Genomic DNA, 27707 nt, shown 5'->3' with positions numbered 1-27707 from the left:
GTGTTACCAAAGTCAGGACTTGGGAACTTCTTCTTTTTCTGCTATCACTGTTATTTTTTATTATAATAAGTATTATAGCTACAAAGCTCTATATGATACACATATTAAGTTTTAAAATTAATTTATTTTTTCTATTCTTTTCCAAATTCTTTTCCCATTTAGGTTATTTCAGAATATTGAGCAGAGTTCCCTGTGTTATACAGTAGGTCCTTGTTGGTTATCTATTTTAAATATTCCTTAAACTTGAGTTGTGGCTGAAGATTTGTTGTTGTTGCTATTTTTTAACTTTGAATTAGCTACGGTTGAGGGGTGGAAATGCTGTAGCACAACACAATATTTTCATTGCTTATCATTTCTAAAGACCTTAATTCAACTGTGTATTAGACAACATTGATACTGTTTTCAATGAAAATATTACATTCTAAGTCTGTTAAGACTGGAATTCATCAGTAATGCAGACATAATAAATTGCATTATCATCCTAAATTAGAAGTAGAAATCACCTCTCCAATTAAATAATATGGTAATACTTCTTCATAAAAATAATTGAACTGCAGCATCTTTTGATGGACTAAGCCAAATCAGCATCTAGAGCAAAGATAGTATGATGTTAGTGATCTAATGATAAACCTATGCACCTGAAGAGGGTATCATGATTAAATCCCATAAGGAGCACTGCTATTGATCTTGCACTTGTAGGTTAAAATAAAAAAGTTTAAAAACTAACGGGAATATATTTCTGAAAAGTTTACTGACAAATATTATAGTTGAAAGGAGGATGAGCATTTTTACCTTGCCATGTCCCTGTCTTCTGAAGGAAGAAGAAACAGTACCTTTTTAAACACTACGTTTATAAAACCAAATTCTGGCAGTTCTCAAGTGCCACTCACCTTCCCCTCAACAGCTTGGTTAAGGTAAAACTGTAACTTATTCAAAAGAACTGATATTTTAAAAATCAATCGCAGTCAAGTTAGTTTGCAAATCTCATCTTATAAATTTGATAATATATATTATTCCTAAAGTTTTCTTACATTTACTTTTGAATAGCACAGTTTTATCTCCAGAAATGTCTCCTTTCTTACTTGGATCTGAACATATGAAGCAATATAAAATTAGAAAAAAGTTTAAAAATTAATTAACCAAAATAATTTAATAACAAATTGTTCTTTTGCTGTACATTGCCAGACTGTACGTCACAATTACATGATGCAAGTGTATCTTACTAACTTGAGCCATTAGGTTTTATAAATTATGAGCAAAATTGATAACAGACAAAAATTTTGAAACAGGACTATTTGTCCTGTCCCACTTCCTCAGTCCCAAGCATTCTTCCCCTCTAATTTTAAAAGTGTTTAATTTCTGAACATTTTCAATAGGAAGGCCCTCAAAATTGACTCAGCTTGTCCATAAACCTGTAATTCTCTGGCTCCTGAAATGGTAGAAAATTGACAATTCTCTAAATTAGGATTCTCATTAACTGTATGACAACTATTACTTGCTTTGGCTGTTTTTTTTTTTTTTTTTTGCGTTACGCGGGCCTGTCACTGCTGTGGCCTCTCCCGTTGCGGAGCACAGGCTCCGGACGCGCAGGCTCAGCGGCCATGGCTTACCAGCCCAGCCGCTCCGCGGCATGTGGGATCTTCCCGGACCGGGGCATGAACCCGCGTCCCCTGCATCGGCAGGCGGACTCTCAACCACTGCGCCACCAGGGAAGCGCTTGCTTTGGCTGTTTTACACAAAAGGAAATGCTTCCTAAAAGAGTATACGTGTGTTTGTTTCCCATTGATTGAGTGCTTAATAATAATTATGCCAAGTAAGAATTTTATATGGATTTTATCATTTAATCCTCACATCAGTCCCAGAATAGATTACTATCATCACCATCATAATCTCTGTTTAACAGATGAGGAAACTAAGCTTCAGAGAGGTTGTATAATTTGTCAAACAAGGAGAAGAGACAGGACTCATGTGATAATCTGGTTTCAGAGCCTATCTTTTATTCACTTTTAATCACCATATTTTATAGCCTCTCCTGGTCATCAGTATTAAAACTGAAAGAGACTGTCTCATCCATAAAAAGTGGGAATATTAACCTTACAGCATAGGTTAATTATACTAAAATGTTTATAATGTTCCCTGGTGTGAGATTCTTTGTAAGTATAAAATGCTCTGACTGGTTTGATGTGACCCTTTTGAATACAAGGCCAGTCAAGGGCCCTGTACCTTGTCTCAGGTTACAGAGTTCCACAGGAAGCACATCAGACTGTGCAGTTACAATACAGAGCTCCACCTGGAGGAAATTAACTGACCATCTGTCTTGTTCCAGCAGAACTGACTGCTAAAGTAATGGCTGTGATGATGGCCATTCTGACTGGTGTGAAGTGATACCTCATTGTAGTTTTGATTTGCATTTCTCTAACGATTAGTGACGTTGAACATCTTTTCATGTGTTTGTTGGTCACCTGTATGTCTTCTTTGGAGAAATGTCTATTTAGGTCTTCCACCCATTTTTTGACTGGGTTGTTCGTTTTCTTGATATTGAGCTGCATGAGCTCCTTGTATATTTTGGAAATTAATCCTTTGTCAGTTGCTTCATTTGCAAATATTTTCTCCCAATCTGAGGGTTGGCTAATGCTGAAGAAGGTGTGGAGAAAAGGGAACCCTCGTGCACCGTTGGTGGGAGTGTAAATTGATACAGCCACTATGGAAAACAGTAGGGGGTTCCTAAAAAACTAAAAATAGAACTACCATATGACCCAGCAACCCCACTACTGGGGATATACCCAGAGAAAACCATAATTCAAAAAGATACATGCACCCCAATGTTCACAGTAGCTCTATTAACAATAGCCAGGACACGGAAACAACCTAAGTGTCCATCGACACAGGAATGGATAAAGAAGATGTGGTACACATATACAATGGACTATTACTCAGCCATAAAAAGGAATGAAATTGAGTCATTTGTAGAGACGTGGATGGACCTAGAGACTGTCATAGAGAGTAAAGTAAGTCAGAAAGAGAAAAACCAATATCGTATATTAACACATATGTGTGGAATCTAGAAAAATGGTATAGATGATCCCATTTGCAAAGCAGAAATAGAGACACAGACGTAGACAACAAATGTATGGATACCAAGGGGGAAGGGGGGAGTGGAATGAATTAGGAGATTGGGATTGACATACATACACTACTATGTATAAAATAGATAACTAATGAGAACCACCTACTGTATAGCACAAGGAACGTTACTTAATGCACTGCAGTGACATGAATGGGAAGAAAATCCAAAAGGGGATGTATGTATTTGTATGGCTGATTCATTTTGCTCTACAGTAGAAACTAACACAACATTGTAAAGCAACTATACTCCAATAAAAATTAATTTAAAAAAATGAATAAAGTAATGGCTTTGCAATAACACTGTAACAACCAGGAACTAAATGCAGAGGACTTCCATTTTTAATAGAATATACAAGAAGGAGTGTAAGTAAACTATTTCTAAAGGAAAAAGACTTCTAATTGTTCAAAGAAATTCACCAGTAGAGAAGTTATTGTTGCGTTAAGATTTGAACCTAACACATGAGCTGAAATAGAGACATCACATGACATGGGTAAATCATGAGCATTAGCAAAGCAGAAAAAGCTAAAATCAAAAGATTTATCAAACAAAATCACACCATTTTGTCCTAAGCTCCCTAAGGTCTTAGCAAAAGGAAAAATCATAATTAATGTTACTAAATATTAGTAATTTGGAAAAGCAGCAGGCAAGTGCTGAATTTCATTATAAGTAACATTCCTCCACAGCTTGATGCCTCTGTCTATAGTGTGCTCCATTGCAGACACCGAGCTTTAGAGCAAAATAAAGTTGGTCTAATCACACTACTTTTTAAGTTACCTTCTCCAACTTTGCTCTATAAAATGAATTTAGAAAATAGAAATAACACCTTTATTTCACTGGAATAATAACATTAAAACTTTTTTTTTTTTTTTTTTTTTTTTTGCCAAATATCATGCAGTACACTCATGGAAGAATTTGCCTTTAGGGCCGAATTTTTAACATTTTCCCTTGTGAAACTCTTGAAATTATGAATAAAGAAATAGTCTCCTAATGAAATTTGTTTATCATATCGCTATTGTGATATTTAATATTTAATACAGTGATATACTATCACAAACCACCTGCAATGTACATAACTGGATAATGAAGCTGTAGAAAATTTATTTTTAAAAACTAATAAAATTAAAATAGGGGCTTCCCTGGTGGCGCAGTGGTTGAGAGTCCGCCTGCCGATGCAGGGGACACAGGTTCGTGCCCCGGTCCGGGAGGCTCCCACATGCCGCGGAGTGGCTGGGCCCGTGAGCCATGGCCGCTGAGCCTGCGCATCCAGAGCCTTGCTCCGCAACGGGAGAGGCCACAACAGTGAGAGCCCCAAGTACCGCAAAAAAAAAAAAAAAAAAAAAAAAAACAAACAAAAACTAATAAAATTAAAATGTAATTGAACAGGACCTATAAATCCAAGCGCTATTAAAGACCTCATATGTCCTGATTCACAAAGACACCATAGTCCAGAGAGACCCCTATCTAAGGAAGGGAAGTCTTGTTTACGGACACTATCTCCAGTTCAACAAGGGCCACTATGTATTTACCTGGTTTATACATTGTATATTTTTGAATACATCTGAAGAGAGGGAATTAGGAAAAAAAATACATATATATATATACACACACCCATATCATATACATATAAAGCTTTACAAACACTATAACATTTGGCCCAGATATTTTTATAGATGTGTTACAAAACTGAAAATTCCAGCCAATGGCTTTCTCTTATATTTATATGGATTCTCTTTTACCTGTTGCATGCATGAGAAAAGGTAAGCAGCGAACATCATTATACTTCTACAGAGGAATTTATTAATCTGGGGAGTTGCACATGGAAACAGTCTTACACAGATGAAGACATTTTTCATCTAAACATTTATTTACTGAACAAATATCTATTAAGTGCATAGGCATTATAATTATCCCTGAATACTGTGAGATATGGTTCTACACCACTAATGTGCCCGGCTATATCAAATTATTGGAATCACCTGTTGGTAATTGTTTGGTTAATTCTGAAGAGATTCCAAAAAATGCTTTGATCAGGACTCAGCATAAATACTCTTAGGTTAAAAAGTGTATTCATAGCAATAATCAATTAAACAAAAAGCCAGACATTTGGCCTGCCTAATCAAATTTGTATTTACTCTGACCCTCAACAATGTTTGCTTCCAAACCCTAGCTACTATTTCAGAAACACTTCCTGCTTAATTGTATCTGTTTGACCTCTAAACACTTGATAAATAACCAAATGAATTCCTGTACCTTAACAATATCTCCAATACTGAAACTAGGATGCTGCCAGATTTGCTCTTCAGCTCCAAACGTGCCACTGCCCCCCTGGTGGCAGATTCTCACGTTTTAGTTGGGCTCCTAACAATTCCGAAGTATTGCTTGTTTTGTTGCACTCTGGTACTGTTATCACCTACTCCAACATGCTATTTTCAGTTCATATCACTGTCTATTATTTACCTTCATTCTTCTCTGAGTACTTTCTATATATTCAATCATCACACTCATTCATCAGCTCCTCTTGTCTTTTTCATTTAGTTAAGGGGGAAGGGGGTGGTCTAGCCCAGTCTGAAATATCTTGGGTTGCTTTTTGAAGAGTATTAAGGTTCCTAGATAAAATCCAGCACACACAATTAAATGTGAATTCCAGATAAACATGTGATATTGGGAATAACTTATATTAAAAATTATCATTTATCTGAAATTCAAATATAACTGGGCATCCTGTATTTGTTAAATCTGACAACCTTATACGGTACATTTATCTAAGATGAATGAAAATATGGGTTAGAGTCCAAAGATAATCTTAAACGTGGAACAAATTGTTATGTCAGGAAGATCTAAGAATATACCAAGAGCAGAAGTGAGAAGCAGGGTAGGTGGAAGTGATTATTGGGCATCTGTAGGCAATCTGAAATCACAGTGCCCATTGAAAGCAATATTTTCCAACTTTGTAGACCAACAGCACCGGTAGAAATATATTTTATATCATAAACCAGCACATATACACATTTCAACAATAAAACAGACCATTTCTATTTTCTTCTATTTCATTTTCTGAAGTTATCACAACCCACTAAATTGGCTTGAAAACTCACTAATGGGTTGTGACACATAATGTGAAAAACACTGGTCTAAAGCAGAGGGATGCAGCCTATCAGTCCAAAGATACTTGCTGTGGTGTTGACAGAAGATGGTAGTTATGTGGTCAAGTTTAAAATGAAGGCTGCAAATTCAAAGGAGGTCTAAAGCAGGCAGGACTATTTTTAGACAGTTCGGGTCAAATTTTAGACAGCTAAAAGCAAGTTGGAAATCTGAGGCAAATTCATCAAATGAAGAGCAAGAGGAATAAAAAGTGAACGAGGTGCAGTCTGTATCCTCCAGGGATAGGGTAATGGTACAAGTGCGAGGCAAAGACAGTGAACCTGGGCCAAGGCACAGAAATCTGCTATATGATGAAGAGGAACTAGAGGAGGAAAACAGAGAGCGGTAACAGCATTCCAGGGCAACCGTATGAATTGGGCACCACATCACCATGCATTAGTACCTCGAGGTGTAGGCAAACAAGAAATAGAACGTGATTTAAGTTAATTATAGCTAATTCCTTTTTATTAGAAATAGTTTTTGCTCCACTGATAACACTTCAAATTTAGCTATATTGCTTTGCAGAAAATAACTTTATTTTCTACTATTTTATCTTCATTATAATGATGAACATCTTTAACTTGGAGTTGTATATTACAATTATTAAAATAGTCATCAACTGAGCAAATGTGACAATATCAAAAAGAGAGAGAGTCCAATAATCTGGAGGTATGTCTCCAAAGTTATGGGTAGTGTTTTTGTGTCTCTTTTTATGTTAGAATATCTGGCTGTTAAGGAACAGGTTGTCGTAATGGGGAATTCTTATATTAGATGAAAAAATGAGCAGATGGGCACTGAAAAAGTTTTTCTTCATATGTGTTTCCTAATAGTAAAATAAAGAGAATTTTTAAATGTTGCATGTAAATAAAATGGCTCTGCAAAGCAAATATTTATACAATTACTTGCAGCATGAATAGCTACATTAAAATATACAATTACACACATGGAAGAGTGGGGAAATGACTCCTTCTCTTGATGTTTCCTGAAGAATGTATATTCTGTGATATACTAGTGGTTTTTTTCTGGGGCTTAGGGGCGAACAAGTTGAATCCAACCTTTCTGGCCTAGAATTCAACGGCATGTTCAAGTTTTCCTGGGCTCCTGTTGCAGCTTCCTTGGTTAAACGTTACCCTCACTAAGACCTGCTAGGCAGTGGGAAGACAGCACTTCTTTTACAACAGGTGACCAAGAATACTGCTGCCACAGTCATTTAAAGCAGGCAAGATTTAGCCATCTTAGAGGAAACAGAAGAAAAATAGAGGTGAAAATTTTTCTTGAAGATGGCGGAAGAGTAAGACGTGGAGATCACGTTCCTCCCCACAGATACACCAGTAATACATCTACACGTGGAACAACTCCTACAGAACACCTAATGAATGCTGGCAGAAGACCTCAGACCTCCCAAAAGGCAAGAAAGTCCCCACGTACCTGGGTAGAGCAAAAGAAAAAACAGAGACAAAAGAATAGGGACGGGACCTGCACTAATGGAAGGGAGCTGTGAAGCAGGAAAGGTTTCCACACACTAGGAAGCCCCTTCGCGGGCGGAGACTGCAGGTGGCAGAGGGGGAAGCTTCGGAGACGTGGAGGAGAGCACAGCAACAGGGGTGCGAAGGACAAAGTGGAGAGATTCCTGCACAGAGGATCGGTGGCGACCGGCACTCACCAGCCCGAGAGGCTTGTCTGCTCACCTGCCGGGACGGGCGGGGCTGGGAGCTGAGGCTCGGGCTTTGGTCGGAGCACAGGGAGAGGACTTGGGTTGGTGGTGTGAACACAGCCTGCCGGGGGTTAGTGCACCACGGATAGCCAGGAGGGAGTCTGGGGAAAAGTCTGGACCTGCCGAAGAGGCAAGCGACTTTTTCTTCCCTCTTTGTTTCCTGGTGCACGAGGAGAGGGGATTAAGAGCGCTGCTTAAAGGAGCTCCAGAGACGGGCGTGAGCCGCAGCTAACAGCGCGGATCCCAGAGACAGACATGAGACGCTAAGGCTGCTGCTGCCGCCTCCAAGAACCCTATGCGAGCACAGGTCACTCTCCACACCCCACTTTCGGGGAGCCTGTGCAGTCCACCACTGCCAGGGTCCCAGGATCCAGGGACAACTTACTCCAGGAGAACGCAGGGCGCGCCTCAGGCTGGTGTAACGTCACGACGGCCTCTGCTGCCGCAGGCTCGCCCCGCACTCCGTGCCCCTCCCTCACCCCGGCCTGAGTGAGCAGAGTCCCCGAAGCAGCTGCTCCTTTAACCCCGTCCTGTCTGAGAGAAGAACAGATGCCCTCCAGGGACCTACACACAGAGGCGGGGCCAAATCCAAAGCTGGGCCCCGGGAGCTGTGAGAACAAAGAAGAGAAAGGGAAATCTCTCCCAGCAGTCCCAGAAGCAGCAGATTGAAGCTCCACAATCAACTTGATGTACCCTGCATCAGTGGAGTACCTGAATAGACAACGAATAATCCCAAATTGAGGAGGTGGACTTTGAGAGCAACATTTATTATTTTTTCCCCTTTTCCATTTTTTTGTGAATGTGTATGTGTATGCTTCTGTGTGAGGCTTTGTATAGCTTTGCTTTCACCATTTGTCCTAGGGTTCTACCAATCCATTTTTTTCTTTAAAAATTTTTTTTTCTTAATAATTATTTTTTATTTTAATAACTTTATTTTATTTTATCTCACTTTATTTTATTTTATCTTCTTTCTTTCTTTCCTTCCTTCTCTCCTTCCCTCCTTCCTTCCTCCTGCCCTCCTTTCTTTCCTTCTTTCTTTCTTTCTTTCTTTCAACTTTTTCTCCCTTTTATTCTGAGCCGTGTGGATGAAAGGCTCTTGGTGCTGCAGCCAGGAGTCAGTGCTGTGCCTCTGATGTGGGAGAGCCAACTTCAGGACACTGGTCCACAAGAGACCTCCAAAGTCCACATAATATCAAACGGCGAAAATCTCCCAGAGATCTCCATCTCAACACCAGCACTCAGCTTCACTCAACGACCAGCAAGCTACAGTGCTGGACACCCTATGCCAAACAACTAGCAAGACAGGAACACAGCCCCACCCATTAGCAGAGAGGCTGCCTAAAATCATAAGTCCACAGACACCCCAAAACACACCACCAGACGAGGACCTGCCCAGCAGAAAGACAAGATCCAGCCTCATCCACCACAACACAGGCACTAGTCCCCTCCACCAGGAAGCTTACACAACCCACTGAACCAACATTAGCCACTGAGGACAGTCACCAAAAACAACAGGAAGTACGAACCTGCAGCCTACGAAAAGGAGACCCCAAACACAGTAAGATAAGCAAAATGAGAAGACAGAAAAACACACAGCAGATGAAGGAGCAAGATAAAAACCCAGCAGACCTAACAAATGAAGAGGAAATAGGCAGTCTACCTGAAAAAGAATTCAGAATAATGATAATAAAGATGATCCAAAATCTTGGAAATACAATAGACAAAATGCAAGAAACATTTAACAAGGACCTAGAAGAACTAAAGATGAAACAAGCAATGATGAACAACACAATAAATGAAACTAAAAATACTCTAGATGGGATCAATAGCAGAATAACTGAGGCAGAAGAATGGATAAGTGACCTGGAAGATAAAATAGAGGAACTAACTACTGCAGAGAAGAATAAAGAAAAAAGAATGAAAAGAACTAAGGACAGTCTCAGAGACCTCTGGGACAACATTAAACGTACCAACATTCGAATTATAGGGGTTCCAGAAGAAGAAGAGAAAAAGAAAGGGACTGCGAAAATATTTGAAGAGATTATAGTTGAAAACTTCCCTAATATGGGAAAGGAAATAGTCAATCAAGTCCAGGAAGCACGGAGTCCCATACAGATAAATCCAAGGAGAAATACGCCAAGACACATATTAATCAAACTGTCAAAAATTAAATACAAACAAAACATATTAAAAGCAGCAAGAGAAAAACAACAAATAACACACAAGGGAATCCCCATAAGGTTAACAGCTGATCTTTCAGCAGAAACTTTGCAAGCCAGAAGGGACTGGCAGGACATATTTAAAGTGATGAAGGAGAAAAACCTGCAACCGAGATTACTCTACCCAGCAAGGATCTCATTCAGATTAGATGGAGAAATTAAAAACTTTACAGACAAGCAAAAGCTGAGAGAGTTCAGCACCACCAAAAAGCTTTACAACAAATGCTAAAGGAACTTCTCTAGGCAAGAAACACAAGAGAAGGAAAACACCTACAATAACGAACCCAAAACAATTAAGAAAATGGGAATAGGAACATACATATCGATAATTACCTTAAATGTAAATGGACTAAATGCTCCCACCGAAAGACACAGATTGGCTGAATGGATACAAAAACAAGACCCATATATATGCTGTCTACAAGAGACCCACTTCAGACCTAGAGACACATACAGACTGAAAGTAAGAGGATGGAAAAAGATATTCCATGCAAATGGAAACCAAAAGAAAGCTGGAGTAGCAATTCTCATATCAGACAAAATAGACTTTAAAATAAAGACTATTAGAAGAGACAAAGAAGGACACTACATAATGATCAAGGGATAGATCCAAGAAGAAGATATAACAATTGTAAATATTTATGCACCCAACATAGGAGCACCTCAGTACATAAGGCAAATACTAACAGCCATAAAAGGGGAAATCAACAGTAACACAGTCATAGTAGGGTACTTTAACACCCCACTTTCACCAATGGACAGCTCATCCAAAATGAAAATAAATAAGGAAACACAAGCTTTAAATGATACATTAAACAAAATGGACTTAATTGATATTTATAGGACATTCCATCCAAAAACAACAGAATACACATTTTTCTCAAATGCTCATGGAACATTCTCTAGGATAGATCATATCTTGGGTCACAAATCAAGCCTTGGTAAATTTAAGAAAATTGAAATTGTATCAAGTATCTTTTCTGACCACAATGCTATGAGACTAGATATCAATTACAGGAAAAGATCTGTAAAAAATACAAACACATGGAGGCTAAACAATACACTACTTAATAACGAAGTGATCACTGAAGAAATCAAAGAGGAAATCAAAAAATGACTAGAAACAAATGACAATGGTGACACGAAGACCCAAAACCTATGGGATGCAGCAAAAGCAGTTCTAAGAGTGAAGTTTATAGCAATACAATCCTACCTTAAGAAACAGGAAACATCTCGAATAAAGAACCTAAGCTTGCACCTAAAGCAATTAGAGAAAGAAGAACAAACGAACCCCAAAGTTAGCAGAAGGAAAGAAATCATAAAGATCAGATCAGAAATAAATGAAAAGAAATGAAGGAAAAGATAGCAAAGATTAACAAATCTAAAAGCTGGTTCTTTGAGAAGATAAACAAAATTGATAAACCATTAGCCAGACTCATCAAGAAAAAAAGGGAGAAGACTCAAATCAATAGAATTAGAAATGAAAAAGGAGAAGTAACAACTGACACTGCAGAAATAAAAAAGATCATGAGAGATTACTACAATCAACTCTATGCCAATAAAATGGACAATGTGTAAGAAATGGACAAATTCTTAGAAATGCACAACCTGCCAAGACTGAATCAGGAAGAAATAGAAAATATGAAAAGACCAATCACAAGCACTGAAATTGAAGCTATGGTTAAAAATACTCCAACAAACAAAAGCCCAGGACCAGATGGCTTACAGGCAAATTCTATCAAACATTTAGAGAAGAGCTAACACCTATCCTCCTCAAACTCTTCCAAAATATAGCAGAGAGAGGAACACTCCCATGTTCATTCCACAAGGCCACCATCACCCTTATAGCAAAACCAGACAAGGATGTCACAAAGAAAGAAAACTACGGGCCAATATCACCGATGAACATAGATGCAAATATCCTCAACAAAATACTAGCAAACAGAATTCAACAGCACATTAAAAGGATCATACACCATGATCAAGTGGGGTTTATTCCAGGAATGCAAGGATTCTTCAATATATGCAAATCAATCAACGTGATACACCATATTAACAAATTGAAGGAGAAAAACCATATGATCACCTCAATAGATGCAGAGAAAGCTTTCGACAAAATCCAACACCCATTTATGATAAAAACCCTCCAGAAAGTAGGCATAGAGGGAACGTTTCTCAACATAATAAAGGCCATATATGACAAACTCACAGCCAACATCGTCCTCAGTGGTAAAAACTGAAAGCATTTCCACTAAGATCAGGAACAAGACAAGGTTGCCCACTCTCGCCACTCTCATTCAACATAGTTTTGGAAGTTTTAGCCACAGCAATCAGAGAAGAAAAGGAAATAAAAAGGAATCCAAATCAGAAAAGAAGAAGTAAAACTGTCACTGTTTGCAGATGACATGATACTAAACATAGAGAATCCTAAAGATGCTACCAGAATACTACTAGAGCTAATCAATGAATTCGGTAAAGTATCAGGATACAAAATTAATGTACAGAAATCTCTTGCATTCCTATACACTAATGATGAAAAATCTGAAAGTGAAATCAAGAAAACACTACCATTTACCACTGCAACAAAAAGTATAAAATATCTAGGAGTAAACCTACCTAAGGAGACAAAAGACCTGTATGCAGAAAATTATGACACTGATGAAAGAAATTAAAGATGATACAAACAGATGGAGAGATACAGCATGTTCTTGGATTGGAAGAATCAACATTGTGAAAATGACTCTACTACCCAAAGCAATCTACAGATTCAATGTAATCCCTATCAAACTACCACTGGCATTTTTCACAGAACTAGAACAAAAAATTTCACAATTTGTATGGAAACGCAAAAGACCCCGAATAGCCAAAGCAATCTTGAGAACGAAAAACAGAGCTGGAAGAATCAGGCTCCCTGAATTCAGACTATACTACAAGCTACAGTAATCAAGACAGTATGGTACTGGCACAAAAATAGAAAGATAGATCAAAGGAACAGGATAGAAATCCCAGAGATAAACCCACACACATATGGTCACCTTATCTTTGATAAAGGAGGCAGGAATGTACAGTGGAGAAAGGACAGCCTCTTCAATAAGTGGTGCTGGGAAAACTGGACAGGTCCATGTAAAAGTATGAGATTAGATCACTCCCTAACACCATCAAACTCTTAGAGGAAAACATAGGCAGAACACTCTATGATATAAATCACAGCAAGATCCTTTTTGACCCACCTCCTAGAGAAATGAAAATAAAAACAATAATAAACAAATGGGACCTAATGAAATTTCAAAGCTTTTACACAGCAAAGGAAACCATAAACAAGACCAAAAGACAACCCTTAGAATGGGAGAAAATATTTGCAAATGAAGCAACTGACAAAGGATTAATCTCCAAAATTTATAAGCAGCTCATGCAGCTCAATAACAAAAAAACAAACAAACCAATCCAAAAATGGGCAGAAGACCTAAATAGACATTTCTCCAAAGAAGATATACAGACTGCCAACAAACACATGAAAGAATGCTCAATATCATTAATCATTAGAGAAATGCAAATCAAAACTACAATGAGATATCATCTCACACCAGTCAGAATGGCCATCATCAAAAAATCTAGAAACAATAAATGCTGGAAAGGGTGTGGAGAAAAGGGAACACTCTTGCACTGCTGGTGGGAATGTAAATTGATACAGCCACTATGGAGAACAGGATGGAGATTCCTTAAAAAACTAAAAATAGAACTACGATATGACCCAGCAATCCCACTGCTGGGCATATACCCTGAGAAAACCAAAATTCAAAAAGAGTCATGTACCAAAATGTTCATTGCAGCTCTATTTACAATAGCCAGGAGATGGAAACAACCTAAGTGTCCATCATCGGATGAATGGATAAAGAAGATGTGGCACATATATACAATGGAATATTACTCAGCCATAAAAAGAAACGAAATTGAGCTATTTGTAATGAGGTAGATGGACCTACAGTCTGTCATACAGAGTGAAGTAAGTCAGAAAGAGAAAGACAAATACCGTATGCTAACACATATATGTGGAATTTAAGGAAAAAAAATGTCATTAGGAACCTAGGGGTAAGACAGGAATAAAGACACAGACCTACTAGAGAATGGACTTGAGGATATGGGGAGGGCGAAGGGTAAGCTGTGACAAAGCGAGAGAGTGGCATGGACATATATACACTACCAAATGTAAGGTAGATAGCTAGTGGGAAGCAGCCGCATAGCACAGGGAGATCAGCTCGGTGCTTTGTGACCACGTAGAGGGGTGGGATAGGGAGGGTGGGAGGGAGGGAGGGAGATGCAAGAGGGAAGAGATATGGGAACATATGTATATGTATAACTGATTCACTTTGTTATAAAGCAGAAACTAACATACCATTGTAAAGCAATTATACTCCAATAAAGATGTAAAAAAAAAAAAAAAGGAAAATGGAGAAGGTTAGTCTTCACTTCTCTAGGGAGTGCAGTGAGTCGCACAACCCTCATATGTTTGTGAAAACTGCAGAGTCTGTGAGATGGTAATAATGAGATAATGGATGCAGAATTCATTGTCTGGATTGTTCAACTGCTCCACAACTGGCAAATAATGAAAACATTTTTCTGAGATGCCCAGTAAAGAACTAGCCACATGGTTTCCTTTAGAAAACAGCTCTCAACTTGCGTGTTTACTGTACTCTAGAGCTTACAATAGGGAAGAACAAATCTGGCTCCATATTAGATCTGCTCCTTTTACGTTAACCTTTGTGCTCTGTTGCCGGTGCCTTGCGCCTTTACTAAAAGAATGTTGCCTACAGCCTGAAATATACAGGATAGCCTATCCTCAAGGCTCTGACCTTTAAGAGTCCATTCATATAGAGATAAAAAGTTGCAGAGCAGAGCATAGCATTTGTCTTGCTGGAGGTTTGCAGAAACGTTGTAACCTGACCTAAGTGGACCACTACAAGAACAAAGGAATCCGACACCAAGAAGTTTGCAACAACTAACCACACCCCTCCCTCACCTTGCTTTTAAAAGTGCTTTACTGAAACCCTTCCAGGGGTTTGGGGGTTTTTGGGCACAAGCCACCTGTCTCCTTGCATGGGCTTCCAATAAACCTTTCTGTGCTCCCAACTCCAACGTTTTGGTTTATTTGGCCTCACCACGTGTTGGGCACATGAACTTGTGTTCAGTAACAAGGTGACTTTTGAAAACGGAATAACTGCGACTTGTGTTGCTGGAACTTCAACCCCAGGGGTTAAGGATAGAGCTCTGAGTACTTGGGGCAATGCCAACTGTCCGACCCCAAAGTCTATAGTGCCCTATTGAGAAATATTGCTTTAGACTACACAAATAACTATGCAAACTAATGGATACATATAACAAAAGATATCACTTTCATATGTTCTCCACTGAAGAATTAAAACACACCAAGACAGAAATTTCTTGGTCCAAATTCCAAATTCTCAAAATCTGTTTCTTTCATGATTCACCTCCTTTCCAATTGCTACGGTTAAGGAACAGAGCAATGCTCAAATACGGCTGTGATGTGGGAGAGGACATTCCCAGAAAAATGAAGGTAGAGGAGGGGATGAGGAGTAGAGCAGATAAACATAAAAAACAGGTAAAGGCTTGTCACTCGTTACTTATGATGAACTGACTAAAATTGCAGCAGATGAAGTTAGTGAATAACACTTTCAATTCTGGAAAAGTCATGAATGAAGACATGGGTGCGTGTTATCCTTGGGACACTGGGGATCACAGATGATACAAATAAAGAAATAGACCTCTCAATATCTAGTTAATAGAAAAAAATCTGTTTATAGCAACTGTTACCCCACAAACAATGCCATATTTTTTAAAAAAATCACATTATCTCATTATCATATGTTTGAAGCAATTATTAAGTTAAAACCTTTACATACATTATTTATGAGCCTCAAAGCAACCCTAAAAATAACACATACCCAAGTCACACATATAGAACTTACCTAACCAGGATTTGAACCCACGTCTAGCTGACATCAAAGCTGGCACCATTTTCTATTACTTCACACCAAGAGCCCATGTCCTAGCCCTCTTTCCTATTATATTTTATCCCAATTAAATACATATATAGGTATTTATAAAGGTGCATATACTGTAAGAAATTCAGGAGATTTTATTTATTACATCATCACAGTACCCAGGAACCTCTGGATCTGAAGAAGAATCACCCACTAGTAGGTACTAATCTTCCGAGTAGTTTTAAAAGCTGCATTGGCACATTTTCACCACAAGGGTGCACTGAAGTAGCAATTTATCAGGCTGGACATGAAGAGTTAATGCTGTTTCTCCAGAAGGTTAATTCCCTTTCAAGGAATATACCTATTCACAATAATATGAAAATTATTAATGACAAGGTTTGTGACATTAGTTGGTGATAAACTGGTTTGGGTGAGTTATGTCTTTTGACGGTCTCTACTACCTAAAAGAAAGGTTCTGAGTATACAGGATTTGCACTGTTACTCTGCTCACCTGTGATAATTCTCACTACACCTATATAAGAAATAAATCAATTTTGATGAATTGCAGAACACTATTCTTCTGTTTTAAGATTGTTATTTAATAACTCTAATTCTCATGCCACTGATTTATTTTTTCCTTCTGATATGATTTTACACATCTGACTTCTTAGTCTGAATAATATTTTTAGTTATCTAAAACAATGAGGCTGTTCCTACATAAATGTAGGTTTAATATTATGTGTACTGTGTTTAATAGCTGTTCAATATTTAGTAATAATCACCTTTATAAAACTATGTGTGTGGGGGGATATGTGGATATGGGTGTGCATCTGATAAGAAATAAACCAATGTGTGGAAATGTAAGTGATGTGTTTATATCCTGCCTCTAAGATGATAGCATAATTTAATGCAGCATCAAAGTTTTCCCTGAAAAGCAAGGGGGAAGCACTTGTGTTAAATAATTTTGTTACCTTATTCATAGCCTGCAAAATTGTAGAAATCCAGGGTGTTGTTCAAGGTAAACATGAGTTGTGTAGTGCAGGGTCTTTACAGCCACCGGCTACAGCTCTGATCTTATTTCATTATCTCTATTTATAGTAACATCTACTTAGTTGGTATCAAAAAGGCGAGGACTTCACAGAGACGAGTTAATTTTTTTCCTTCAACGAGTATCTATGGAATACTCAACCATGAGACGGTTCTTTTACTAAGCTGTGATTATACAGTAATATGAGAAACAGACATGGTCCCCCACCATTAGGGACTACAAGACTTTTTTTAACTTTGACCCTAGCTATAAATAAAGAAAAAAAAATAACGAAATTTTTCCATTTGCAGCAACATGGATGGACTTGGAGGGCATTATGCTAAGGGAAATAAGTCAGACAGAGAAAGACAAATATTGTATGATATCACTTATGTGTGGAATCTAAAAACTACAACTAACTAGTGAATATAACAAAAAGAAGCAGACTCACAGATATAGAGAACAAACTAGTGGTTACCAGTTGTGGGGGGAGGAGCAATATAGGAGTGGAGGAGTGGCAGGTACATACTACTGGGTGTAAGACAGGCTCAAGGATGTACAATATGGGGAATATAGCCAATATTTTGGCTCATCTTGAGCCAAAGCTCAAGATATTGATGAGCCAATATCAATTCATGTTGATAACATGAGTTCTCAACTTCTATAACATACATGCCAAAGGCTATTACTCATGATGCCACACTGGGGTTCACACAAAAATCAGGACAATGCTATGCTACTTGGAACATCAGTAGGTCTATGTATGGCATGTCACACATTTCTTTCCTATCTATTCTTGAGTTAAACCCAGCTAGGTATGAGAGACAAACACATTTACAAAATGATCATACAAAATGTCAATGACTGCTATCACCCTAATTTATTCTCTAGCTTCTCTTGCCCAAGGATATTTGAAGTCCATATAAAGATACATAGGTCAACACTTTAATCTAAAGAAATTAAATTCTAATTGTAAACCTTGAGTAATTGTGATAGGGAAGGGAAATGTACTTAGAGAGCACGGCGTTCCTGGTACTAATCACAGAAATAGATATAACACCCTATTTCAACAGTGTCTTAGACTATAGGACTATAAGACAAGCAACACTGATGTTCACAGGATCATTTATGTTTACAACGAAATTTTAGGTGTGGTCATATCTGTTGCACTGCCACTTAAAATCACATTATAACTTAAGTATAAGTTATACTTATAACTTGACAACATGGTTGACAACATGGTTGACAACATGGTTCGGATTACTGCAAAATTTTTAACAAAACTGGAGAGCAGTGAAAATCTGCTGACACTTGAGAGTCATTTTTATGGCCTTTCTTCTTATATCACTATTTTAAAATCCTAGATATAGGAAGTCTAATGACTACAGATCCTTTTCGTGATTATTACCATCATCATTATTATTATTTATAGGAGAGCTCTCTAGATGATTATGAAGCCAAAATCTTCTATCTCTCTGCTTTGCTCATCAGCCAATCTACTTTTCCAAGAGCAGGAGGCATTTCCCTATGTTTGAACATTTCTTGTGCCAACCTATTTGCTCACTTTGGTTACTATTTTCCTTGTGCCCCTTCCACAGTAATGGCTCCACACACACCATGAAAACTGCTGTAATTCCTTCAGAGCTGGAAAAAAAACCAGAAATATAGCCCCCTCATTTTATATGTGCAAAAACTGTGGCCTAAGTCAAAAAGAGGGTAAATTAATTGCTAGGAACTTTTGAGTTTTAATTTAGTGTTATTTTTTTCACACCACAATGGCTGAAAATTTTGGTAATTTGCCTCATTCTAAGTTGACAAGAATTCTGGGAATTTTGATATAGCAAATTAGCCCAAATGGTGCAAGTTAAAAAACCCCATTTAGCAGTAGAGACACCGAACCAATAGATATTAATAAAACAGAACAGGATAAAATGACACTAACTGAAGTTTTAAGGTTAAGAGTTGTAGACCTGCTAGAATAAAGACTTTTCCTTTTTAACATTCAGAGTAGGGATACAGACATTCTGCCTAATATATTATTTTTCTACAGCATGTCCCCGGAAAGGAATATTCTATTCATATTGAAAGCAAATTCTTTAAAGAGATCCAGTTTTAAAATTTTTCAGAAAAGCAATTTAAAATTAACGTAAGACTGAAACTTGGGTAAAAGCTAATGAAATAACTGAAATTCTCATAAACTTCATCTAGCAGGAGAGCTCCTAAACACAGGTAACCTGGCTTCTTCCATGCTTCCCTTCAGCCCGGTCAAAGCTTGGAGAACAGTTACACTGTGGACTGCCAGAGATAGTGACATTTATAAGATGTACATAAGAGAATGCCTAAGTTATTACTATTCATCTCTCTCCCAACACGGAGGCATTGGGGCAAGCAGAGGAAATTACATCCGTAATTATAATTAGGGCAACAATGGAACTATGTTGATTGTCCCATTTGTCCTTCTACCTGGAACATGACTAGTGATAGGATAAAGGAGAAAAAACATTATTCAAAAGTTGACCATAAGGAAAGCACTTCATGCATATTAACTCATTTATTTTGCCACACCATGCATATCATTATCTCCCTCTAAACAGGAGGAGAAAAAAAGTAAATAATTGGCCAAAAGTGACACAGATAGGAAGTACTAGATTTGAAATTTGAAACTGAGTTTGTCTGGCTTCTAGCCTATTTTCTTTTAGCTATAGCATATGCTCTCCACTCGGAATTAAATGAACGTAATTATTGGCAGCTATGTATGTGAGTAATACATGTAAACTTACTGTATCACACCACAAGTTGTGTGTGTGTGTGTGTACATATACACATATATATGCAGACTGTTCTCTCCACTGAAAACACTGACTTTCCCTGCTAGTTCCTGGATTTCCACCAGTTACTTTTATTTTACATGTAGCAAGAAAGAGTTTTGAAACTTTATCTTTAATCAGACCATAACTGAAGAAACCTTTCTGGAAAGGCAGCTGTGCTTTAGCCAGTGATGAAACGCAAGACATAAAAGACAAGTAGAGAAGAGTCATATATTCCCTGAAGGTAGAATTCAGACAATAGCTGAGAAAAGTTAAGGACTGGAAGACAACTTCCTGCATTCATGATTATTTTTTAACAATGTTACCACATTAATTTTGAAGTCACTTTCCAAATTGCTAAGCACACTTGCATTCAATTTTCAGTAGAAAGATATACTCAAGTTCAAATATAAGTGATACCTGAATGATTCACACTTCTTCTCCACTGTTAATGTAGATAATCAACCAAAAATATTGAAGGAAACACATTCAGTGCACCAGTAAAAGTTAATATATACACAGGGACAAATGAAGGGGGGAAGGAAAGACCTAAAAGACACTAGAATTCAACAATGACTAAAAAAAATTACTTATGATAGCCTTTACATATTCCTAAAATGTGTCATTTTATGTGGATTTTTAAAAAGAGCTCATGAGTAACAGAATATACACCCTCCAATTTTTTTCTCTAGTCAGATCAGATTGCAATAAAATTTAAGTTGTATAACGACTAGATATTTCAAGGAATGATATACTGCAGATAGGTAAAAACAAATAGCATTCAAAAGTTAATCCAATATTAAAGGACCACCATTTCCTGCAGAGTGAAAACATAGAAAGATTTGCAAAAAAGGCAAAGTAAATAAAATGACCGCTAAATCTATTGGTAATATTATTAAGACAAAATGACACGTTTTAATGATTAGTTGTATAAGTATGGTTTCTTGGCCATGTAGGATAAGGGAGAAAAAGAAAGTCAATAATCATGCATGCTCTATGAGCTAATGTGTTAGAAGTAGGAAAAAATATTAATCTTAATGGGAACCATTATAACTGCGATAGGTATCTAGCTAATTCTACCAGTGACTAGCCAATTCCAGCATTAGTATTGAGAACTAAATTCTGACCCAACAGTCTAGGGCCCTAATAGCACTACATCATTTCATTTCAAATTGCATTTAGTCTTATGCCCCATTAGTTGAACATTTATATTAACATTAGAATTAAATTCATTGTGGCGTCATGTGCACAGTTTTGCTGGCAATGCAGCAGTGTTTTTTTCTTTTTTTTCCTACAATCTATTATTACTCCATAAAATGGAAATGTTTTCTAGTTAGGATTCAGTTGAGAAATACCAGAAGGCAGAAAGTGAGGCCAGAAGAAACCTTCATGATATTAGGAAGAGGTGAGACTACTTTAGATGTGGAAACAAAAAATAAACTTGGGAAAGAAAAGGATCTTCAAATAGGACATTCTCAAGAGGGAATGGATGATGTTTCAGATACTATTTATACATTCAAAGTTGGTATCCAGCCCTACCCCAAAATGCAGAAAACATCTTCAAAATGTTAATGCAAAATGATATATGTTGGAAATGTGTTTACCAATTTATCGGACGTGTTCAGCATGGCAGTGGGTCAGATTCTCTACATTGCATTTAGGAAAACACCAGGTGAGAGACTTGGGTTTATGTCATATTTCCCTTTTAATTAAAGGTCTCTAATAAGTGGATTTCAAAGATTAAATCACTTTAAATTGCTTTTGGCACCTAAATAGATTTGGCTGCCACACTATTCCTGACAGTGAAGCCACTTACTTTTTGTTGGTTTGTTTTCATTGAATACAACTGAACTTATGTATTCCTACCTTACAAAGTCCTATCAAGTTTAGGTAGCTATTGTGTGAAAATGAATTATCATAAGAGTACACAGTTAGTGATATTAGTAGATCAATATACAGTTTTTTTCCCTATTAGTATCCAGAGATACAACCCTGGCTTAGGAGGCAGGCAAAATGAGTATGTTCAGTAACATTAGTCTACACAAAAGTATCTTAAGAAGCTAGGTCATTATCATTAGTCATGATAAAGATGTCTCCTCAGATATGTAAGTCAAAAGAAAGTTTATGTGGCAGAGTTATGTAAGGAAACTTACAATAGTGCCTGCCCACAAACCATGCAATTTGGAAACAGCCAAGAAACAAAACCATAGAGAAGGAGAGATAAATACAACATGTATTAGGGGTTATTATGCAACTATAAAGATTCAATATGACCCTGGAGATATAGCAAAAAATAGTTATGGAAAAGAAGCTATTTCTTATGCTCAGTAGCTAATTTTCAAACATATGTACCTGTATTTGAAACTTTGAGCATTTCACACATTTTTCTGTATCTGAAAAAAAAATGGATCCAGACTGATATTGTGTATAAATATAGCTGAAAACAGTTAATATAAAGGTAGCCAAAAGCAAAGTTCAATAAGAATTTTAAAAAAGGATATTATTCTGATTGCTGATAAAGTATTTCTGATGTACACTTTGCTCATATTGGAAAAGAATAATTTACTCTTCAATTTTCCTAGAAAGGATGAATTATCTATAGTAAGCTGATTTCATAAAATGTTTAATTAAATAAAAAACTAGATTAAAGTGTCTAGATCGAACAGTAAGTATAATTAAGAGCTTTAGAAATAATATATAACTCCATTTTGACAATATATATTCAATATCTAACAGTTAGTTACATCTGTTTTCTAGATAATTTACAATAAAAGCATTATATATTTTCATTTTTAAATGTTCAAGGGCACTAGGCCTATGAAAATAACACATTTTTAAATAACTTATACTGGAAAATTAAGAAAGGCATACCCTTCAGGGCAAATGTATTTAATATAAGGTAACATAAGAAAAGCACATAAAATTTTCTTATTCATGTGACTATAAGTATTAAATAAGAAATACCTGAACATATTAATATGTTTTGAAGGGGAAGGACTGTTAAGACAATAGTGGTAGTACAAAAGTTCATATGTTCCAGTAGATAATTTATATATTATGATTTGAACACATATTATATATTGAATATATAACACAACTAATCTTCCCATTTGTGGGCATTTGACTGGGACTACCACATTTTATGCACATTTAAAGAAAAGAAAATGATAATGCTAGAAACAGGTTTCTAGCAATATATGCAATAGCCTTAGTGAACATACAACCAAAATAGAATTCAATAATAGTTTAAATGTTGGGTGTGACCACGATATAGTCTAATTTATGTTGAAGATAGAACACTCATAGCTATTTAACCCATCTTTAATAAGCATATAATGTCAAATTGCAAAATGCATGCCTTTTTCTTTTCTTTTTTTGTTTTTTTAACTTACTGCTTTGTAAGTTCTCTTTTGTCCAGCATGTTTCCGAATTTGTTCTCCATTTGGCCCTGTTTCCACATGCATTGAATAGATAATGTCAAAGAAATCTTCAACCACAGCTACCCGCCGCAAAGATAGCTTCTCATCTACCCCTACGCCATCCTGGAAACAAAGCCAAAAAAAAAAAAAAAAGGCACAAGATTAATAAAGAAATATGGAAATATGTATTTAATATATAAGGTTGACACAGAAAGTTCATTAGACAAAAACATTTTAATAAACTGATCCAAATCATCTAGATAGTAAAGTTCACAAAATTATGATTGAATATCTCATTTTATATATTATTTACATACAAAACTTTAAGAAACATGAAAAAAGATATTTGGCATAGTCAATCACGCTTACCCATTAATGCCACCTTTTAAATTTTAAAATGACTTAGTTGTAACCATCAGTGTAACTTTCTTAAGTTACTCTGAAATACATTATTAAGGTCCAGTAAGTTTTTTACTGTAATAATTTCTTCTAGATATTGATTTCTTATCTAATCAATATCTATTGTGTCCCTGGGTACTGGGCATTGTGATTAGAGAAATGAAAGAAATAATATGAAACCTCTACCCTTAGTATCATACAATCTAGGAAAGAAAATTCATCTATTCTGCTATCCATATTAGATTAAGGGAGAGTATGGGTTAAAGGTTAAAAATGTGAGCTCTGGAGATGATCTAGGTGTGAACTTTGGATCATCCTCTCAGAAGTTGTGTATTTTGTGCAAATCTTTTAAACCTCTCGAAATTTGTTTTCTCACCTGTAAAATAGGGATAATAGAGCCTCCTTCGCAGACCTGTAATCATTAAATGAGATAATGTATGTAAAGGATATAACCCAATATTTGGCATATAGTGAACAGTCAATAAGTGGTGGCTTTTGCCATTTTGATGATCATGATAAAAATATAAGTCAAGTAGTAGGGGAGTTCAGAGAATAAAGATGTCACCTTTTACTGAAGCAACCTCATACAAGAAACAGAATTTGACATGGGTGGGAGCTGAAGCAGGGGATAAGTCATGGCAGTGGGAAAGACAGCAAAGAGCCAAAAGTTTCTGTACATGACTGAGAAGAATAAATAATAAGTTTGGAATGAGATAAGAGATAAATTTAATCTTACATGGCTGCCACATGAATGAATTCACTACTTCTGAGTGGAGGATCCAAAGTTAACACCTAGATACTCTCTAGAGCCCCCATTTTTAACCTTTAACCCATCTGTCCCTTAGTCTAATGCTGACAACACAGTAGATGCATTTTCATTTCTGAAATGAAAGGGTTTCCTACTTGCAAACACACACACACGCACACGCACACGCACACTCTCACACAATGTTCTTAGTCAGACCTTGAGGCATAACCTGAAGTAACATGACAGCTCCATAAATGCTGGCATACAACACAAGAAGATGATTAACCTGAGCAAAATCATTACGCAGTCAATGAATCAAATGGCAAAAGCCTCTTTGAACAGTAGTGCCAGCAGACTGAGCTTACTGCAAAACTGAAAGCAAATCACCTGATGCTTTTTGTTAGTTTGGTTTTTATTTTATTTATTTATTTCTTCTGGTTTACAATAGGTCTCAGTAGCAGCAGTGCCTAAAGCAGGATATTCAAATAACTACATACATTAAGTTTTATATATGGCCAAACAGCCAGGCATTCCACCTTTGTTAAATTTGAAGTGCTCCCTCACAAATTATCTGTGATGCATGTGGTCCCTCACTAGGTTTCAGACCTTTCTGACTTCTCTCCTTTAACATCTTGAGCCATCTCTTCTTCTACACTGGGCTCCATGGATAATCCTTCATTGCCTTATGATGCAAGACCAATCTGCAGTGAGAGGACAGGGAAGCTGCATGAATCACAGCAGTGACCAGCCTGGAAATTAGTTGAAACTTAGAGGATAGTGTCAGGGAAGCACCATTTCAGATGTCCACCCACCAGCTCTCCTGGTCCACCCCCCTCCTCCTCAGAGAACATCCACTCTTCCTAGGCTTGAAATCCGAATTCTAAGTCCACTGACTAGCAAAACTACCCTCAAAACTTCATCTTTTCTCTCAGAAATAAAACTTAGAGTTTCCTCTCAGTTCCTTTGCCAGATAACCAAAAATACAGTAATTTCATACAGTTAGTAAGCTATCAGTGATGTAGGGATCATAGCCTATGAATTCATTCCTTCAGCACGTATCCTAAAAGTACCAACTACTGCCAAGCCCTCTTCTGCTAGGTGCTGAAGTTATCAAAGTGTATGAGACAGATAACCCAGGTTTTTGTGGTTTTCAGTCTAGTAGAGAAAATATTAAACAAATCATTGCTATGGCTATATATTAATTTCCTGTAGCTTCTGTAACAAATTACCACAAAATGGGTGGCTTACAAAAAAGCAAATTACTGTAGCTTTGTAGTATAGTCTGAAATCAGGGAGCCTGATTCCTCCAGCTCCTTTTTTCGTTCTCAAGATTGCTTTGGCTATTCGGGGTCTTTTGTGTTTCCATACAAATTGTGAAATTTTTTGTTCTAGTTCTGTGAAAAATGCCAGTGGATAGACCTAGAGTCTGTCATACAGAGTGAAGTAAGTCAGAAAGAAAAAGACAAATACCGTATGCTAACACATATATATGGAATTTAAGAAAAAAAAATGTCATGAAGAACCTAGGGGTAAGACAGGAATAAAGACGCAGACCTACTGGAGAACGGACTTGAGGATATGGGGAGGGGGAAGGGTGAGCTGTGACAGGGCGAAAGAGGGTCATGTACATATACACACTAACAAACGTAAGGTAGATAGCTAGTGGGAATCAGCCGCATGGCACAGGGATATCGGCTCGGTGCTTTGTGACCGCCTGGAGGGGTGGGATAGGGAGGGTGGGAGGGAGGGAGACGCAAGAGGGAAGAGATATGGGAACATATGTATATGTATAACTGATTCACTTTGTTATAAAGCAGAAACTAACACACCATTGTAAAGCAATTATACCCTAATAAACATGTTAAAAAAAAAAAAGCAAATTTATTCTCCCATAGTCCTGGAAGCTAGAAGTTCAAAATCAAGATGTTGACAGAGCTGGTTTCCCTTTAAAAGCTCTAGGGAAGAATCCATTCTTTGTCCTTTCCAGGCTCTGGAGGTTGCCGACATTCATGGCTTGAGGCCATATCACATTGACTTCTCTTTGATGTGTTCCTCCTCTGTGTCTCTCATTTACAAGGACCCATCTTATTTGAGGGAATGTAGGGCCTGACCAGATAATCCAGGATAATCTCCTCCTATCAAGATCCTTAACTTAATTGCATCTTCAAAGACTCTCTTCCCCAAGTAACTTTTACAAATTCCCAGAATTGGGATTTGAAGTCTTTGGGCAGGCATTATTCAACTGACTACAGGTAATATGTATCAGAGTACAGAAGGTACAAGTTGTGCTATGGGAGCATATATTGGAAATGGCTTACAATTATTGGCCAACAGTAAACACTCCCTGATTTCAGACTACACTACAAATCTACAGTAGTCAAAACAGTATGGCACTGGCATAAAAACAGCAGCATAGATCAGTGGAACAGGACAGACAGCCCAGAAATAAACCCACGCACTTATGGTCATTTAATCTACCTCAAAGGAGGCAAGAATACACAGTGGAGAAAAGACAGTCTCTTTAATAAGTGGTGCTGGGAAAACTGGACAGCTACATGTAAAAGAATGAAACAAAAACGTTCTTTAACACCATATACAATCTCATTTACTATTGCATCAAAAAGAATAAAATACTGAGGAATAAACTTACTTAAGGAGACAGAAGACCTGTACTCCAAAAACTATAAGACGCCAATGAAAGAATTAAAGGTCACACAAACAGATGGAAAGAGATACCGTGTTCTTGTACTAGAAGAATTAATATTGTTAAAATGACCATACTACCAAGGCAATCTACAGATTCAATGCAATCTCTATTAAAATACCAATGGCATTTTTCACAGAACTAGAACAATTAATTTTAAAATTTGTATGGGAACACAAAAGACCCCAAATAGCCAAAGCAATATTGGGAAAGAAAAATGGAGTCAGAGGTATCAGGCTCCCTGACTTCACACTATACTACAAAGCTACAGAGATTAAAACAGCATGGTACTGGCAGAAAAACAGAAATATATATATAATGGAATATTACCCAGACATAAAAAAGAATTAGATGTTGCCATTTGCGACAACACGGATGACCTAGAGAGTATTATGCTAAGTGA

General features: G+C 37.1%; 1 protein-coding gene across 5 annotated transcripts in view; it reads right to left on the bottom strand.

The window, feature by feature from the left end:
• The window catches only part of NOL4 (nucleolar protein 4), a gene marked incomplete at both ends in the record, with an annotated part of 393313 nt that overhangs the window by 268947 nt on the left and 96659 nt on the right, over positions 1 to 27707 (bottom strand). For 4 of the 5 annotated variants that reach the window (XM_082853657.1, XM_082853658.1, XM_082853660.1 and 1 more), the window contains one exon: positions 23427 to 23576. In XM_082853657.1, the coding sequence (XP_082709783.1) occupies positions 23427 to 23576 (150 nt within the window). Of the gene's footprint in view, positions 1 to 22386; positions 22450 to 23426; positions 23577 to 27707 lie in introns of all 5 variants that reach the window. The other variant, XM_082853659.1, reaches the window with a different exon arrangement.

This window comes from Leucopleurus acutus (genome assembly GCF_964270905.1).
Source record: "Leucopleurus acutus genome assembly, chromosome: 13".
NCBI classification, from domain to species: domain Eukaryota; kingdom Metazoa; phylum Chordata; class Mammalia; order Artiodactyla; family Delphinidae; genus Leucopleurus; species Leucopleurus acutus.
The sequence above is the reverse complement of the archived record's forward strand: the minus strand, read 5'-3'. Positions and strand labels throughout refer to the sequence as shown.